General features: G+C 36.7%; 1 protein-coding gene across 21 annotated transcripts in view; it reads left to right on the plus strand.

The window, feature by feature from the left end:
- LUC7L2 (LUC7 like 2, pre-mRNA splicing factor) overlaps positions 1-20393 on the plus strand; it is a 62420-nt gene that overhangs the window by 12608 nt on the left and 29419 nt on the right. For 7 of the 21 annotated variants that reach the window (XM_072777379.1, XM_072777390.1, XM_072777384.1 and 4 more), the window contains one exon: positions 2672-2766. In XM_072777379.1, the coding sequence (XP_072633480.1) occupies positions 2672-2766 (95 nt within the window). Of the gene's footprint in view, positions 1-989; positions 1061-2098; positions 2177-2671; positions 2767-19249; positions 19384-20393 lie in introns of all 21 variants that reach the window. The other 14 variants (XM_072777386.1, XM_072777382.1, XM_072777378.1 and 11 more) reach the window with 4 other exon arrangements.

The following is a 20393-nucleotide window of genomic DNA, read 5'->3' on the forward strand; positions in this document are numbered from 1 at the left end:
TTTAAAAGTTTCTGTAATGTGTAATTGATATTTGATAGCTGTATTTATTGCGTTTGCAGTTATCAAATGTTTATAGAGCAACCATTCTTATGCATTTTATTTTTTTTTCTTTTTTTTTCTTATGCACTTTAAAACACTTTTTGGCATTTATAGAAATATACTTTTTGTAAGAGCTCATCAGGGATAATGTTTGCTAAATTTGTATTTGGAATTGTTTATATTTTACCTTATAGCTGTGTCTTCAGGGCACATGTATCTTAATATTAGACTTAATGTTGTGATTTCTGAAGCAAAAACAGTAGCCCTACCTCACAAAATGCTTGATTAGTAAAACTTCTAAGAACCTTGATTTTTATTGTAAGGCCTGGTTTATAGTATTACTGAACCATTAGTTTTACGTAGCATTGAAACAATACTGTTGTTGCATATTAAAAAGCTTAGGTATGTAGTAGGGAGAGTCCTAGATATGTAAGGGTTTTTTGTTTGTTTGTTTTTTCTTTCCCTATTCAGAAAAGCTACATCATCTTTGAAATTCCTTAGCACATTTTGGGTACAGGTTAAAAATAAGACATTTTTCTTACATGCCAGTAAGCAAAAAAAAAAAAAAAAAAAAAAAAGTCTAATATATAGCATTGCCCTTCTGGTGCTAGCTTATCATAGTATCATTCTAACGTGAACTTAGGCCTTCACCAAAGTCTTAATGAGATAAAATCTTTTAAAAAGCATTTTTTAAAACCGCAGTTGGCCCAGAGACCATTTCCCAGAGTTCCAGCATTGGACTTTTTCCTGTGGTCAATCATATTCTTCTGTAGGGTTACACTTGTTAAGTCAATATTTTGAAAAATAAAACACCCTGATTTTGTTCACTTTTGTTTTCATATACAAGAATCTTTACAGTCAACATGTACTTCTAGATGCTGTATTGAAATTGCTGGCAGAGTCTATTCTATACAAACTGAACAATCTGGCCCCTTGTTTTATTTGTAAAGGTTCAATGTATCTATGCCTGCCTACTTCAATCTGCAAGGGAGTGTCAGAAAGGCCCCGCATTCGCCGAGCCGTGAGTTATCACTAACTTTTCAGATGTGTTAATGAATGTGGAACAAAAGCAGTTGTGTTTCAAAGGAAAAAAAGGAACCATCAAAATAACCTTTATTATAGTAGCAGGCGTGAACACTAAATGATTTGTTCCAAATTGTGGTGTCAAAAATAACCTACTTGAACTAGAGACTAGCCTCTAGAAAACCTATTGTTGAACTGCTCTGAAGCTATCATTTTAGCTATAAATTACTTTTCTTAAATTTTATATACCCTGAATTAGAATATTCTTTATTTAAGTCTTTTTGAGTTAAAACAATTTGAACAAAATCTTACCCCATTTAAAAATGACATATTTAGTTGACTTTGCATTAAGCTCTTCAAAATAAGATCATGTAAAAGGGGTAAAGGCTTAACCTTTCTGTGACTCACATGTGAAAAACAAATTAATTTAAGTAATTGAATCACTTCCTAGATGAGTTTTTGGAGTGCCCCAAAGCATCATGTGAAGTACAAAGGTGTTTACAATCTCTTTTGGTACCAACAGTTCTCGCTTCAGTAATTCATCAGTAGGTTTTCATTCATCAATGATGATATCAACTTAAGACTAAAATAAAACACGAACATTTCTTAGGGCTTATCTGAGCATTCTACATAGAAAAAACGTCCTTAAGAGTTTTTTTCTTTTTTTTTTCCCCCAGAGAGACTCTAAGCAAAAAAATTGTAACTAACATCTATATTTTGTTCCTAGAGCTAGTTACTTTTCTTTTTCTTAGACTCTTTAAAGTTTGAGTTAGATAGGCATATCTGATTAGGAGGTTGGATGCTTCTGTTGCTTAGGAGGTGTATTGTGTTATATGAAGACAGAATAAATTTAAATGTACCCAGTATGGCCATATGTAGCACAGACCACCTAAAATTTGAAGGTATGGTACCTTTGGAGGCATTAAAGTTAACGTTTCATTTAGGCATTGTGCCTTTGTCTGACTGGTGTGTAAGTCCTTCTTCCAGGTTTGTACACTCTTAAACACGCTATTCTACCCTCTCTAACTCATCCCAGCAGCAAAAGGGAGACACTTCAGCTGGAACAAAATAGTGGAAGAAATGGCGTCTGGGGTTCAGTGGGGATTCGCAGTGTGTATGCAATGTTTGCAAGATTACTTTTTATGTTTTTCAATTAATGTAAATAATTACAAAATAAATCTATGCTTAGCGTCAAGTAGGGAACATTGTATACCAGTAGAAACTCTCCTAGTGGGTCTGCTGCAAGTCGCTTAACCTCTTGGGGCCTCGATTTCATCATCTGCAATATGAAGGAGTTGGACTCCATAATCTTCAAAGTCCATTCCTGCTCTATATCCTATGCTTTTCTGAAGTACTCTGTTTAACAGAATGCATTGCTTTCCCACTTTGACTATTTGAATTACATTTGCAGTACACATACTGCAATTGCATGTCTAAAATAGTTTTTCTATAGGATATTATACAAACTAATCCCTCTTGAGCTGATTTATATAAATAAATGTATGTGCGTGTAGCCACACAGGAAAAAGCTAGTGATAGTAGGGCTCTCAGAAAATAAGTATTTTCCAGTTGTCTAACCTTGAATGTTATTAACTTTTCTATATTACAGGAGATACTACTCGTCAACGAATCAAATTCAGCGATGACAGAGTATGCAAGAGTCACCTTCTCAACTGTTGCCCCCATGATGTCCTCTCTGGAACTGTACGTATTATTAAATTTATTGTTTAATTATTGGTATCCCAACTTGATGAAGACTTAATTTCTTGTCAGATTATTATGCAGTCATTTTTTAAGACAGTTTAGAGGAGGGATTTGCATCTCTTATATTATTTAGGCTGATGATTTAAATCTGCAAAAATGAGATTTATCTGAAAAGTCTTTGCTGTGCTTCGCTTTATAATTTTTTACATTCTTCAGAGTAATTTTTGAGACAGTATTTCTTATTTGGAACGTAGAGGCAATTATACTGCAATTGCACTTTTAGTTTCTGCAATTCTATAAGTGATTTTTAAAATAGTTTTCTTTATTGTTGAGAGCAGAGTAGACTTTTATCCAAGGCATTATATGTTTAGATTTGTACACATTGTATCATGGAAATCATGAGGAAAACCTAATAGTAAATACTTAAAGTCACAGAACTGAGTTTGCTAGTAGTCTTGTCACTTAAAACGCATTTATGTTGCTGGCTCTTAAATAATATAAAGCTCACTTAATTTAGATTCTATAGCTAGTGATGTTGGTTGACCTTGGAGTTTCATCATTTTAATTTGAAAGAAATCACATAATGATGGACCTATTTAAATAAATGGAACAAAGGATCTGATTTTCTTACTTTGGGGTTTAGTTGAAATGATTACTCACTGCAAGAGTTTCCTTTCACAGGCCACATTTGATGGCACAGGAGGACTAGTAGGGGATAAATATTTAGCTGGCTTTATTTCTCACTTGCCAGAAATGACTGAAATAAAGAGAAGATTTCTGACTTGATGAGTTCCTGTATTTAAGGCAGTTTAAATTAGTGGTTTCTTTTTTTTCTTTTTTTTTTTTTTTAAATTTTTTAAAAGACTTTATTCATGAGAGACACACAGAGAGAGGCAGAGACATAGGCAGAGGGAGAAGCAGGCTCCATGCAGGGAGCCTGATGTGGGACTTGATTCCGGATCCCGGGATCATGCCCTGAGCTGAAGGCAGACACTCAACCGCTGAGCCACCCAGGCATCCCAAATGGTTTCTTTTGGATAGAATTAAATACCTTTAACAGATATTAAGACATATACAATAGGAAACAACTCTGTCTTTTTTTCCAGTAGGAAAGACTGTTGAAACTGTTACATTAAAAGGGGGAAAAAAGAGCCTACATTTAAAAATATATATATGATACTTGAATATTTTTTCAGTGTAGTAACATAATCTAGATTCTGAACACTTGAATTAGAACTATGACAGATAATTAACCCTCATGTCTACTCTTTAGGATATCCATAAAGTATTTTCTACAGTGCTATAACATTTAAGGGACGCCTGGGTGGCTCAGCGGTTGAACCTCTGCCTTCGGCTCAGGGCATGATCCCGGATCTGGGGATCAAGTCCCGCATTAGGCTCCCTACGAGGAGCCCGCTTCTCCCTCTCTTGTCTATGTCTCTGGCTCTCCATGTCTCTCATGAATAAATAAATCTTTAAAAAAGAATGTGAATCAATAAAATGTCTAATTATCTGTAGTATATTTTGATTCTCTACAGTTACTATTGATTAAATTTAACAAAGTTGTGTTTAATGGCTACATTATCACTTCAAATAATACTTGGGAACAGGGTTAATTAGCAAAGTGACAAATTAGTTTTTTATTTCTTAAAACTCTAAACCCAGCTATAGCAAGATATGGACATAGTGTTATATTCTTCCGATATGGCATTGATAAAAATCTGACGACATAGTTGTGATTTACAACTTTACATTTTATAATGTACATATGCAGCTATGCTCATTTATTTCCTTTTTTTAATTTTTAATTTTTTTTTATTTTTTAAAGATTTTATTTGTTCATGGGAAATAGAGGCAGAGACACAGGCAGAGGGAGAAGCAGGCTCCATATGGGGAGCCTGATGTGGGACTTGATCCCAGGACCCCAGGATCACACCCTGGGCTGAAGGCAGACACCAAACCGCTGAGCAACCTAGGGATCCCCATTTATTTCCTTTTTAAAAAGATTTTATTTGAGAGAGTAAGTATGCCAGCAAGAGTAGGAGTAAGGGGGTGATTAAGCATAGTATACACTGAGCATCAAGCCCAGTGCAGTGCTTGATCCCAAGACACTGAGATCATGGCCTGAGCTGAAACTAAGAGTCAAACTCTCAACCAGCTGAGCTACCCAGATCCCCCTATGTTCATTTATTTTTTAAAACTATTTTGGGGCAGTCAGTGAGGAGTCTGCTTGAGATTCTCTCTCTGCTTCTGCTCCACCCCCCCATCTGCTCATGCACATGTGTGTGCGTGCGTGTGTGTATATATACACGCTCGTGCGCTTGCACTCTTGCTTTCTCTAAATAAAAAAATTATAAAACAATTTTATGATCCACAGTTCACTTTAAAGATAATAGGTGAAGGTATTAGAAATCACATAGTTCTACTGATTTCAAGTAAAATTGGGATTGAACCCAAGTTTTATTTAACACGTTTTCTACTTTGTAGAGAATACTTAATTTTTTATTCTGTTAAAGTGGATGCGTGGTTGGTTTTGAACTTCCCTTCTTCTAAAGTTCTTACAAGATTTATAAGATGCACATTTTCTCAAATTTTATTTAACATCTCTGAACTACACATTTTATTTTATTTATTTATTTTTTTAATTTTATTTATTTATGATAGTCACAGAGAGAGAGAGAGAGAGGCAGAGACACAGGCAGAGGGAGAAGCGGGCTCCATGCACCGGGAGCCCGATGTGGGATTCGATCCTGGGTCGCGCCCTAGGCCAAAGGCAGGCGCCAAACCGCTGCGCCACCTAGGGATCCCTGAACTACACATTTTAAATTGATGATAGAGGGCAGCCCAGGTGGCTCAGCGGTTTAGTGCCGCCTTCAGCCCAGGGCGTGATCCTGGAGGCCTGGGATCGAGTCCCACGTTGGGCTCCCTGCATGGAGCCTGCTTCTCTCTCTGCCTGTTTTTCTGCCTTTCTTTCTGTGTGTCTCATGAATAAATAAATTAAAAAAAAATTTGGTAGAAAAATATCTTAGCATTTTTTTATGGTACAGAATTGAATGGTGAGGCTTTAAAATTGATGGTGCTTGGGTTATATTAAAAAGCTAAAGAAAGCTCTTCTGTAGGCACTTGCCAGGGAAACTCTGGGTGAAAATATCTCCTTTTTGTCAATATAATAGATAAGAGATGGCTTTTTTTTTTTTTTTTTTTTAAGAGATGGCTTTATGTAAGGATGAGATTAAGTAGCTGTGAATCTGGTAGCCCTGGTGGCACAGTGGTTTAGCGCCACCTGCAGCCCAGGGCGTGATCCTAGAGACCCCGGATCGGGTTCCGCGTCGGGCTCCCTGCGTGGAGCCCGCTTCTCCCTCTGCCTGTGTCTCTGCCTGTCTCTCTCTCTCTCTCTCTCTGAATGAATAAATAAAATAAATCTTTAAAAAAAAAAAAAGTAGCTGTGAATCTCTGTGAGAATTTAAGCAGAGCTGGTGCAGGTGGCTGTGGAACTTTGTGAGACTCCAGGGTTATTGTATAGAGGTCTCCTTGAGAACTCAAAACCAAAAAAAAAAAGGAACTCAAAACCATCCATGTGTGGATGGTAAGAAAGTGTGACTTTCTTATTATCCTTATTAGGAAAAAGAGCTATTTGTAACAGTTCATCCTGTGTACAAATGGTTTATAATTTACAGAGTTATGACTTCTTTAGCAACCAATCTCTGTAGAATAACGTTTTTGGAACAGTTCATATCTCTTCATGTTGAAATGCCTGTTTGTTTTTTTGTTTAACATGTTAGATGAAAAATGAATTGTAACTTGATTTTATAATGCTCTTTCTTTGTTGTATAACTGAAGTTTGCCCTTTTCCTCAGATCTGTCACTTCCAGCAGAATATGACTCACCAATACTCTAGGTTATTTAGCAGAAGAATACACAGAAATGTATTTGGAGATGGAGAGTGTGATTTCTAAATATGTACTCACAACTGACTATTTGGAATATTTTTGAAATTCGGTTTGGTGAAAAATGCTCCATAACATTTTACCTTTTCATCAGTCTTCTACTGTGGTGTTGTGGTAGCCTAATTCATAGGCTAATAAGTCAATCAGATGAGATGATGAGATTAAATGTAGAATAGAGACTCAAAGTAATTGTATATATATTTTGGGGGGTTGTGATTTTTTTTTTATAAGCATTACTGTTGTAACTGATGAAGCTGCTTTATTTCAAAGGCTTGGATTATTCTCCTAGTTGTTGAGAATATTGTCTTGTTTTAGTCTCATTCTTATCCTCCTCCTGGCATAGTTTTTTTTTTTTTTTTAATATTTTATTTATTTATTCATGAGAGACACAGAGAAAGTGGCAGAGACATAGGCAGAGGGAGAAGCAGACTCCCTGCAGGGGCACCAATGCAGGACTCTATCCCAGGACCCCAGGATCATGTCCTGAGCCAAAGGCAGATGCTCAACCACTCAGCCACCCAGGCGCCCCACTGGCATAGTTTCTTCCTGTTCTAGTCACTATGCAAACCATAGGCAGCCATCCCCTTTGAGATTTAGGCAAAACAAAAAACCTAAGCAAAGTTGTCCTTTTTTCCCCAGAACACCTTATTTCTAGTACAGATCTTCCCTGAAGAAAGAGAGTACACTAAAGTGCTTACAAAAATCTTTCCATCTAGCTTCTTGTGATCTGGAAAAAAGATGCGTAGTGCTAATAATTTAGAGGCATTAAATTTAAAGCAGAGTTGATAACAGAAACAAAATTAAGATCTGCAGAGATGAAAATGTATACTGTCATGATGCGCCTGTCCTAAAATTAGAGATGACCACTACTGATTGTAGCGCCTTCATCCTAGTACAATTTTAGGGTTGACAGGCCATTTTGTATTGTGTAAGGCCATCAGTTCATTGATGGGGAAAATTAAGGCTCAGAGAAATTGTGCTTGTCACAGGTCTCACAGAGAATTATATAGTACGTTATACTACACAGGAATCTTAGAGTTAAATACTTTAAAAAATGTTTTTGTTAATTTTATAGATAGCACATTTACTTAGGGCAGTGACTTTCAGATGTTTTTGAAGTGTCCTTGGAGGAATTTCATGAACTAAGGATATAGCGACAGGCCAGTCTTTTTTCTATTTCAACTGGAATTTTGCACATTTTAAGTAAAGGGACTTTCCACAAAATTTTGTTTAGAAAAAAATGGTTCTCCTCAGAAATTTATCAATTTATTTTTAAAGATCTTATTTATTTATTCATGAGAAGACAGAGAAAGGTAGAGACTAGGCAGAGGGAGAAGCAGGCTCCATGCAGGGAGCCCGAAGTGGGACTCCATTTTGGAACTCCAGGATCACGCTCTGAGCCGAAGACAGACGCTTAACCGCTGAGCCACCCAGGCAGGCATTCCCAGAAATAGAATTTAAAGCTTAAAATTGAGAAATACTTAGAGACAGGAATAAAGTAAAATTTTTTTCTGCCTTTCTGAAGTCATTAGGTAGGAATATTGTCAAAAATACTGAGTTGATTTTATGGTGCCCCAGTAGGTTCTGGTTTTTATCTAAAGTGTACTTTTTTACTAATTGAAAGTCCTTTATTGCATCTCTAAACTATTCTGTTTAAGGGCTCGTCTTAAATCAGTTACTTAGGTACATCCAAGCCTGAACTTTAAAACTCTTGAAGTCCCTTTGATAGTACATATATAAAAGTGCCATGAAAGTATGTAAAAGCAGAATAAGTGATATGAAACCATAAAATTTTCTCAACCAGCATGTAAGTTTCAAAATAAGGGCAGGGATGTTTTGTTCAGTGTTATGTCCCCAGCATCTAGAACAGTGTCCCTCCATTGTGTTGAATGAATTATCGATCCACCCAAAGCAAAACACTAAATAGTCTGTTGCAGAACTAACTTGAGTTTGAAAAATTAATGATTTTTAGGGGAAAATGCGTTATCTTTTAACATATAAGGAGCTGGAGAGTATCTTGGTTTTGTTGCTTATCAGAATATGACAGTAGTAGTAGCTCCACATGCAGATGTGAAAAAGTTAGTCTTTAGATATTTTAAACTCAAAATTTCTTCCCCAGAAATGGTTTGTTTAGGACAATTTTGGTATTTTTTAACAGTTCTTAGCAATAGCCCAGATGATTGGTTTCACTTTTTTTATTTTTAATTTATGACAGGTCAATTTCTTGAGCTGCCCAATTTGTGAAAATGCCAGTTTTTCCAGTCTTAAGTTTAACCAGTTTTGGCTCTCGAAGTATATCTTATACTATGTCCTTGTATTAAGCAGATTTTGCTATTTGCATTTTATTCTTCAGTCAATTATAAAAATGTGCATTCCTTCAACAAGCATTTCTAGAGATCGCGTAAACCAAAAACACCTTTGGCGCCTAGGAAGTCAGAGGCACATGAAAAGCTTCCCAGTGAATAATTAAAACTTTACTACTAAACTTCATTCATTCATTCATTCATTCATTCATTCACAAGAGACACAGAGAGTGGGAGAGAGAGAGAGAGAGAGAGAGAGAAGGGCAGAGACACAGGCAGCAGGAGGGAAGCAGGCTCCATGCAGGAACCCTGATGCAGAACCTGATCCCAGGACTCCAGAATCAGGCCCTGAGCCAAAGGCAGATGCTCAACCATTGAGCCACCCAAGCCTCCTGCTACTATAAAAACCAAGTCCTCAATGTTGTTTATAGTATATTTGGCAAATTGGCACACACATACCCTGAACTATTCAACGTGGGGTGCATATGCCCTTGGGAAATAACTTTTTTCTGTCATACTAAATAATCTTGTAGTCATTCATTTTATATACTTAAAGTAATACACTTGAGGCTTATGGAAGTGATTTTTTTTTTCTTCTTTTTTTTTTAAGATTTTATTCATTTATTCATGAATGACACAGAGAGAGGTAGAGACACAGGCAGAGGGAGAAGCAGGCTCCATGCAGGGAGCCCGATGCGGTACTCTATCCCGGGACTCCAGGATCACACCTTGGGCCGAAGGCGGCGCTAAACTGCTGAGCCACTGGGGCTGCCCTTGTTTGATTTTTTGAAACAAATTTTAAATCTTGGACCTATCTGATAGAATGAGTCTTGAAAAAATAGAAAGTTTTAAAGACCAGGCAAAGTAGAATGAGATCTGGAAGTTACTGTTAAAGTGGATTGTTTTTCATAGTCTAGTACTTGGTTAACATATTTTGGTGTCATATTTGCTTTTTTGTACAGTGATTCTCAATGCTTATTATCTGAGAACCTCAAATCATCCTCTGAGTATTCCCTGAACTCCTCAGATCTGTTTTAGAGAGATGTACGGTTTTATAAACTGTGTTTTAAGATGTCTATAGAAACTAGTGTGTCTTTGAGGCTATTCAGTGAAAAAGAGAAGATGGCATTATAAATGCATCATTTGGAGGGTGTAAACAATGAACACAGAATAGAGCAGCAGATACATGATAATAAATGAAAACTTGAAACACATATTTTTGTTGTACCAGGGGATTAACCACAAATATCAAGCAAAGTCACAGACTGTCACTGGAAATATTTATCAAACCGATGAGTTTTACCTTAATGTGCAGGTGGCAAGACAGATGACTTACTGAAATCTTTTTTAGTTTGATGATTCTCACTCATGAAGGGAATAGTAAAAGCATTTGATATTTTATTTTGACCCATATACAGTAAAACATGTTGGATGTATATTGTCCCATAGACCTTACAGGATCAAAAATATAGGCATGTATATTAATGTATTTGGATAACATAATTTGTAAAATTTCGAGACTTAGGTTTTTATGTTTTTTCCCTTTTCTGGTATTTATAATAGCGTTTGGAGTAATGAAATTTAATATTGAAATTAAGAAGAAGAAGAAATCAAAAAAGATGAGGAAGGTGGGCTAGAGAAAGAATTTACAGTAAAAGTCAAAAAATTTTTCTTCAAAAAGTAATTTATTTTTTCATCTCTTTGGTGCTCCCAAAGAGTGGTACTGATTGCTAAGATAAGCATTCATTCATTCATTCATTCATTTAACAAGTACTTATTAAGGACCTACTGCTATGTTGGGGATACAGAAGTGAACATAGGTTTCTCCTTTCATGGTGAGAGACACACAGCTAAGTGAAAAATAATGTGATTTAAGTTGCTAGGACAAAAAAAAAAGCATAGTTAGATAATTTAGACTGTCTGAGACCGTGGTCCAGGGACTACTCACGGTGGTTAGAGAAAACTTTTGATAAAGTGACATTTGAAGAGATCTAAATGTTCAGAAACTTAAGCCAGTCATTTTTGAGTGGGAATGAACTTGGCACATGTTGCTTCTTCACAGAAGCTTTTGGTGTTTTCCTATTGTACGTATGGTCAAAAATCTAAAATCCTTAGCCCCCAGTCTACCTCTTCTTGAATGAATAATAAATTGGTTTGGTTCTTTTCTTTTTACCAGACTGACTTCTTCATTTTCTCACTATTTTCCTTCCCCAGCATGATTCTCATTTTTGTCTCTTTTTCTCTTGCTGGAATATCTTTTCTCCTTTACCCACTTAAATCCTGCCTGGCTTGCTACTTTTGATTGCCTGAGCTTATAGCCTTTTAGTTAGCCTCTGAACCCCTGTGTGGTGCCTGCTCTCCATACTACTGAGTAGGCGTTTTAGTTTATCTTATTTATTTATTTATTTATTTATTTATTTATTTATTTATTTATTTTTTAATTTTTATTTATTTATGATAGTCACACAGAGAGAGAGAGAGAGGCAGAGACATAGGCAGAGGGAGAAGCAGGCTCCATGCACCGGGAGCCCAACGTGGGATTCGATCCCGGGTCTCCAGGATCGCACCCTGGGCCAAAGGCAGGCGCTAAACCACTGCGCCACCCAGGGATCCCAGTTTATCTTATTTATATACGTGTTCTCTCTTCCTCTCTTCTCAATTGGATAGTATATTCTTTCTAGGTCAAGGAATTTGTTTTTTTTTGTTGTTGTTGTTTTGAATTTTAAGTTTTTTTATTTTATTTTTTTTTTATTGGTGATCAATTTACCAACATACACAATAACCCCCAGTGCCCTTCACCCAATCACTCCCACCCCTCGCCCTCCTCCCCTTCTACCACCCCTAGTTTGTTTCCCAGAGTTAGCAGTCTTTACGTTATGTCTCCCTTTCTGATATTTCCCACACATTTCTTCTCCCTTCCCTTATATTCCCTTTCACTATTATTTATATTCCCCACATGAATGAGAACATATAATGTTTGTCCTTCTCCGACTGACTGACTTCACTCAGCAAGGAATTTGTTTTTTAAAAGATTTTGTTTACTTGAGAGAGAGTGCGCAATAGAGCACGAGTGGAGTAGAGTGGCAAGCAGAGTAGAGGGGCAGAGGGAGAGAGAAGCAGACCCCACTGAGCAGGGAGCCCAGACCCAAGGCAGTCCCAGGATGCTGGGAACATGACCTGAGGTGAAGGCAGCCTCCTAACTGACTTAGCCACCTAGGCGCCCCAAGGACTTTTCTTTTAATATTATCTAGGTATCTTTGCATATCTTGATTTGGAATGAATAAGAAATTATTTCATGCTATGTTTTTCAAAAACAGTATTAAAAGCTGGGAGACGAGCTTTATTTTTCTTTATCCACTCAGGGAAGAATGGACTTGGAAGTGGAGAGCATATGAGTGGGAATGGGCAGTTAATAAATAGGAAGTGGTAAAAAGCAGGATCTACTCTGCATGCAATGTGTCCCTTTCCTCTTCACCTGTCACTTCTGTTGGACTTAATTTGAATACCAGGATTGAAATTAAGAAAGAAATACCTTAATTTTTATTTTAAGGCAATATGGCGTAACTTGAGTGCATACCCAGGTTTTATTATTTCAAGGTTTTTTTTGTATTATACTGGGCTTTCTCTTGTTTTTTGAGCTGGGGCTTGAATCAAATGTTGAACATGGATAGAAGAGAGATTTTATATATATGAGGAAGGAAGAAAGCGAAGGTGCGAGAAGTGAGAAAGTGTAGGTGATTTGTCTTTTAGAAAATAGCATTGGCATTGGAGGGCATGTAAAAGGATTCACGTGGTCCGACAGCTTTTTATTTCCTATGCTCTGTCCTGCTGTCATGCCATTGTGTCACTTTTTCTTCAGCTGGTATGTATTGCTTTTAGTACTTGATGAATATCACTGTCTATTCTTTGATTCCCTGCTATTTTTCTGCTATATCTAAGTTATTGTTTGTTACGTTTTGATGTCTTTCACCTTTGTCTTGAAACTCCTAAAATAGTGTAAGAAAACCTAAGAAGAAGACACATGGGAAGAATTATTTTAAACTAAGCAGTGTAAATAAATAAATGAATTAAAGCCAGTTTAGGTAACAGTGAAACTATTGCTCTAATGAAGGTGGTTTTTAGAAAGTTAAATTTACCAAGCAGTAGCGTTTGTTTTTAATTTTTAAGTATGATAATAGAAATTTATACTGTTATTAAGCATTCTTCATCTTCTCCCTCTTTAATATTAAATTTTCTTGTGATAATATATTATGATCTTGCAGGTGGCACTGTTCTTTAGAAGTACTTTTCAGTATTTTTGTTGTTAATAAGTTGACTTAGGGAAGTCAGATTTGGGGCTCTTTTTTTTTTTTTTTTTTTTTTAAAGATTTTATTTGAGAGAGAGAAAGAAAAAGCACAAACAGGGAGAGCAGCAAGCAGAGGCAGAGGGAGAAGCAGGCCCCCCTGTGAGCTGGAGTCCAACGCAGGGCTCGATCCCAGGACCCTGAGATCATGACGCGAGCCACCCAGGTGCTCCAGATACGGTGTTCCTATATAATTTGTTAAAGAAGGTCTCTTAGAAGAATACTTGAGCTGTAATTCTAAGGAGGAATATGTAAAGCTGTGCTTGGAAGACTTAATTGGATAAAAAAAGCCTTTAGTGAATTTAGTATTACATCTGTGGCATACTGGACACTACTATTTAGATTTCCTGTTGTTACATCACATTTAACATGTCCAGAACACGATATTTCCTGTTACAGACCGACTCTTCCCATTTGATTTAGTCATTTGTCTTGGTGGCGTCATTGCTCATGCTTGAAATACTTGAGGCCATGATGAGACTCCTTACCTTCTCCTCTCCATGCTTCATTACCATTTAGTTAATTGTTTAGTTGATAGTTCCATTTAATTAGTTAATTGGAAGTCATTGTGTTATGGAAAGAATAGTGAGCTGTATCGAGTACTGGATTTAGATTTTTACTGTTCCTGCTAGTTTATAATCTTAGGCTTATGATTTTATGATTTCTCTGACCCTTGATGTCATTGTTGTAGGCAGGTGGTGATGGAACTGATGATTTCAGAGATCCTTAATGGATTCTTCTGTACTATCCTATTTTATCTCCATCACCTGCTTTCTCTTTTCTAATTTGACCCTATGGCTTTGTTTCTGTCTCATAATAGTGTATCCCACCCTTGACCTCTTTCTTCTTGTCAGTCCATCCAGTAGTGTGGTATTAATGCTTCTAAAATACAGATTTTATCATATCCTATTTCTGTCCAGGTTGTCAGGCATTCTTTTTTTCCTATAAAGTCTGCATGTTGATTCATATTCAGAATCTTCCACAATCTAGTTAGAGTCTGTAATTTTTTTTTTTTTTTTTAAGATTTTATTTATTCATGAGAGACAGAGAGAGAGAGAGAGAGAGAGGCAAAGACACAGGCAGAGAGAAGCAGGCTCCATGCAGGGAGCCTGATGCAGAACGCGATCCCAGGATTCCAGGATCACGCCCTGTGCCAAAGGCAGGCACTAAACCACTGAGCCACCCAGGGATCCCCAGAGTCTGTAATTTGATTGATGAAGAAGTAATCCTGAAGTATTAGAGAAGTTCAGAGAGATTAAGTAAATTTCTCAAAGTTAAATGGATAATAAGATGCAAAGGGGGAGGTCTTCTAAGTTGCTGAGTGTCTTATTTTTTAGACAATATAGTTTTCAAGTAAAAGTGGAAAAAGCATAAAACATGAGTATTTCCCATTATATATCATCTCCCATCCCAGACACAAAGCCTGTCAACAATGTACCTTTTTCACTCCCCTGTGTGTATTTTAACAAATGGCATTTATGTTGATTTTTTTTTCCCCACTTTACTTGGAGAAGTTTCCAAATAGTGGTCTATATTTTAAAAACATGACTGCATATTTCATAATATGGCTATTCCGTAAATCATTTATTCAATGACTATTTGAATAGTTTTTGGTTTTGGTGTATGGTGTCACAATGAAATCTTTGCATGTGTATCTATTTGTATATTTGCAACTGTTGCTCTAGTTTAATGTCTTCATTTTTTTCATTGAGAATAAAAATTTCTTGATAGCAGGAATTATATTTTGATACTGTTTTATAACTCCCTTTAGGATCTAACTCGTTGATCTGAGTAAATACAACAAAGCAAGAATATTTACAGTTCTTGAAGTGATTACTATGCCTAGTTTCACTGATTTTTTCATTAATATATTACTACCATCAGTTTATAGCTGGCAGTACACGCAGATGTGTAGGTCAACCCTTTGATTTGCTCTACTATAATACCATGTTTATTGATTTTGATGTAATTTCTGCATGCCTCTGTTCCTGGTTTTTTTCCCGCCAAATTAAAGTGGCTTCATTGATTTTTTTTTTCTGCCTATAAGAATAATACATAATAATTCATTGTGTTTAATTCAACCAATATCAAACCAGTTCTCACAGCAGTGTCTACATGAATTTACAAAAATGGCATTTTTATTAATTTTCTTTGCCATCTCTTTTCTCCACTTAGTATCAAGTTCATAATTTCTAATGGCTATATAATATGTTGTATGACTGTTCCGTAATTCAGTTAACCAAAACCCCATTGCTAGGCTCTTAATGTTTCTAATTTTTTACATAAAAAAAATCATTGCTAAAATTTTGTTGACTTTGTGTATTTATTTCCTTGTTTCTGCAAGTTCTTGGAGTTCCTTAAATCATCACATTTATTCAGTTGTATAAAACCTGCTCTTTTATGTAGGAGGGGAAAAATAAGAGAAACCATTTTCCTTGTGAAGCTTAAAGTCCACTTGAGGAGACAATGTTCATTTTTGAAATTTTTTTTTCAAGATTTTTATTTATTTATTCATGACACACAGAAAGGCATAGGCAGAGGGAGAGGCAGGTTCCCTGTGGGGAGCCTGATGCAGGACTCAATCCCAGGACCCCAGGATTGTGACCTGAGCCAAAGGCAGATGCTCACAACCACTGAGCCACCCAGGAGCCCTCATTTTTGACATTTCAAAAGAACACCTAGAAAAGCCCTTAACAGAATCAACTTTGTTAAATAGTAAAGTTATAAAATTATAAAAAATAAAATATAAAATTATAAAATGCTGACAAGTTGTAAGAAGTTACAGAATTAGATATAGTGATTTAGTCAAGACTTCACAGAGGAAATGGATTTAGGATGGAGAAGACAAAATCCAGAACTGAATTTTTCCTATTAAAAGTAAGCATTTTTCCCATTTACAATCTAAGAATTTAGATTTATTATTTTTTTTTAAATACCAGGGATCAACTTGTGGGGAAGAATGGAATTATGAAGTCAATTACTAATTAAATTTAAAAATTTAAAAATGCTTCCTATGGCTTTCATTACAAATAGAGCCATTATAAGTTAAATAACCAAGCATTTTATTTTGTTCAGTTTGAAGCTCATTTATTTAACTAGCGAAGCAGCAAGTATATCTATGCACTGAGTGTTCAAAGCACTATTGAAACTATAGAGGTGAAGTCAGGATTGATTCAGCTTTTGAGGATTTGTCCAGAGGTCATGATGTGGTTCTGTCATGGTTCCCTTTTTGGTGGCTTAAATTAGATGACTGTGATCTTGGAGAGCATTAATATGGGCATACTTGCATTTCACTCACTTTTATGTTGGCAGGTAGTTGTGGAGTTTGTTTTGGCTTGCTTGTTCTTTATTTTAAATACTCCTTGTGTGTATGAAATGCCAGAATACATGTTTAGTCATGATGTTATGGACAGAGGAAAATTGATGACTAGTTCTAGAATTCTGGAAATCTGTATATACCTACTGCCCTGCTAGATCCCTGAAGAATAAGCACTGAGGCTATTCCAGCCCCCCCCCCCGCCCCCAATTACAGGTATCCCCTTCCTCCTAGGATTTTGGCCCCCTCAATCTACTATTGTAAGCTAGACTAGACTGTAAAGCTGCAGAGTTTATGGCCCAGGATATTGTCAAGTCCAAGCAGTCTACCTCCTGGAGGACAGTAGCACATAGGGAGTAAGAGAGAAGAGTAGCATAAAATACCTAGGAAGGAAGAGAGTTCTGGCAAAATTGATAATCATTGGAGAGGTGAAAAAGACCTTCCCTCCAGAGCTCAGGTCAGTTTTTTTACTTGGTTTTATCTTGACCACCCTTGATAAAGCTCAGCGCCCCCATGCCAAATGTTCTTTGTCCTATTTGACCAGTTTGATTCGTTCAACAAATGTTTCTTAAACATTCCTATGTAAGAGGCAAATTACACAGTAGATAAAACAGAAAGAAAATACTTGTCCTTGTGGAGCTCACATGCTTAGTGAGGTAGTAAAAATTTACCCCTTCCACAAATTCCCCTCCAAGGCATATCCCCCCCGCCAACTTTCCTTTTCTTACCAAAACTCCTCCCTTACACCAGTGGTATAATTGTGTCCTTTTTGGTGGTCATCTTGTTCTTGACCCGCATAATTGTTTTTTTTTTTTTTTTTCCTTTGGTTGGTTGTATGATGTAAATTTAAAGAAAGAGTAGAGGAAAAGCCTTGAATTCCTGCCAATAAGTAGTATGAGTAGGCAACAGAGATGTTTAGGTTAAACAGTGAGACAAGATTTATATAGTAATTTGAGGTTTTTATTGCGAACAGATTGGAAATCTAGTTAAGTAGAGGATAAAGAAAAGGGAGATAACTGGAGGAAAGGCAGTAGTAGTAGTTTTGGTTATCTGCTCTGTGCAGATCACTAGCATGGTTAAACAAAAGGGGGAGGCTAGACGAGAAATCAATCTAGCCAGATTTTCTAGTATCTGGAATAAGTCTGTCTTTCTGGGCTTCAGTTCATTTGTCTGTAGATTGGGAGTAAAATTAGATCAGTGAGTGATTCCCAACACTGTACATTAAAAATACTTGGGGCTCTTTTACAATTCTGTCTTTGGCGGGTAGGGCATGGACCTATATTCAAAAGCTTGCATTAATATCACCCAAGTTAAAAACCACTGCACTGGATCAATGGCATTCCCAACTGTGGCATCATAACATCTTAGGAAATAAGTATAGCATCCCTTTAACAACTATAGCTATAGAAATACACACACAAAGGGAGCTGTTAGAGAGATTAATGTTAAGATATCAATTAAGAAACACACTGCGGTGGCTGGTTGACTCCATTGGTAGAGCATGCAGCTCTTGATCATGACATTGTGAGTTCAAGCACCATGTTGGGCATAGAGCCTACTTAAATACACACACAGGTGTAGCAGTGATGGTAACAGTGCTCTTTTACAATTCCTTTTTTCACTACTGTCTTATTTTCCTGCATATTTTAGGAGCATTACGTTTTTTCCTATAGCATTTTTAAAATGTTGCTTTTAATAAGCAGTTTTGAATTTCCACACATCAATGTCAAGTTTCAGTTGCTGTTTATTGTCCCTGAAAGACATAGTTAATCCATAGGCTTATGAATGAGAGTTAGTGGGGCCTGGAAAAATCTAAGCATGCTCAGCAACGCAGTGATACATGAGAGCCGTTAGTGGGATGAGGATTTACAAGACTGGTGACTATTCCTTATTATTTTCCAAAGGATAACTTTGAAGACATTGTCTATAGTTTCCCATTCATTCTTTTATGTAATAACCGAGGTAATAGAGTTTTACAGAGAAACTTATTTTTTTAGGTAGTCCTAAAATGTCACAGTTGGAAGAAGGAAGCTACCTGATAGTTGAATTCTTTCCTCAATATCCTAGAACTGTTTGAGGATCTTTCAGTTATCTGGGAACTCACTAAATTTTGAGAAAGTCTATTCTATCTTTGGAAAGCTTTGATCATTAGAAAGTTGGTATTTTTTGTGTGTGGGGTTTTTTTTTGTTTTTGTTTTTTAATTTTTTTTAATTTTAGAGAAAGTTAAAATCTGACTCAAGTCCCTTGCCTTGGGGCCATAATATCTGTTTCTGGGGACACCTGGGTGGCTCAGTGGTTGAGCGTCTGCCTTCACGCATATGGTGTGATCCCTGAGCCCCAGGATCAAGTCCCAAATTGGGCTTCCTGCATGGAGCCTGCTTCTCTCTCTGCCAGTGTCTCTGCCTCTTTGTCTCTTATGAATGAATGAATGAATGAATGAATGAATGAATGAATGAATCTTAAAAAAAAAAACTGTTGTTTCGTACTGAAAAGTTCTTTAGTTAATTGAGGACTAGGTTCACATTTTGATTTTCCCTGACTAATCACATCTGTCCTGGGTTTTTTTGGAACAGCTTGGTTCTGGAACACTTGGTCTAACTTACTTATATCCCTTCGAAATGTGTTAGCACACAGAATGTATCTTTTGGAAGAGCGGTGTTTGCTAGCCTTCAGCAAGAGATTTCTCACTTTGTTCATACCATGCCCTGTAAGTTAATTTATCTCAGTCATGGCACACTGTAACCCTTACTTTTGTTTTTTTTTTTTTTTTTTTTAACCCTTACTTTTGACTAGTATGTTTCTCGTTTGTCTTAATTTTCTACTCATAGCTAAGTTATTTGTAAATTTGTCTTCTTAGATGGGACTATAAGACTTGATATTTATTTTAAATTTTATATGATTTATCAATTCTTTTTTTTTTAATATTTATTTGTGAGAGACACATGGGGGAGAGGGGGGACAGAGACACAGGTAGAGGGAGAAGCAGGCCCCATGCAGAAAGCCCGATGTGGGATTTTGGGATTTGATCCCGGGTCTCCAGGATCATGCCCTGGGCCGAAGGCGGCGCTAAACTGCTGAGCCACCTAGGCGTCTCTCAATCTTTGTTTGTTTGTTTTTAAGTTTATTTTTAAGTAATCTCTAAACCCAGTTTGGGACTCAAACTCACCACCCTGAAATCAAGTCATGTGCTCTTCCAGCTAAGCCAACCATGTGCCCCAGTTCTTCTGAATCTTAATCCAGTGAATTCACTGGGGTTTTTTTTAGCTTGGGATATTGTACAAAATTAGTGTTGATATCCTTGGTTATATCCAGGTTTTTGGTAAAAAAGTTAAACTCATTTCTAGGTACTTATATACAAACTAAGGCCCAGACCTATGTGCTATTGATATTGTAGTCTGTTCCTTGATTCTAGAAACTTCCCTCTGCCTAACGCTGGCTTTTTTTAAAGATCTGCCTCCTAAATCTTCTGTAAAACCTTAAGCACTCTTTTCTTAGCTTTTCCTAAGGTTAATTTGCTTCCTCACATGTTTTTTTTTTTTTTTAAAGATTTTATTTATTTATTCATGAGAGACACACACACAGAGAGAGAGAGAGGCAGAGACACAGGCAGAGGGAGAAGCAGGCTCCATGCAGGGAGCCTGACGTGGGACTCGATCCCGGGTCTCCAGGATCATGCCCTGGGCTGCAGGCTGCACTAAACCGCTGCACCGCCAGGGC

This window comes from Canis lupus, chromosome 15, assembly GCF_048164855.1.
Source record: "Canis lupus baileyi chromosome 15, mCanLup2.hap1, whole genome shotgun sequence".
NCBI lineage: Eukaryota > Metazoa > Chordata > Mammalia > Carnivora > Canidae > Canis > Canis lupus.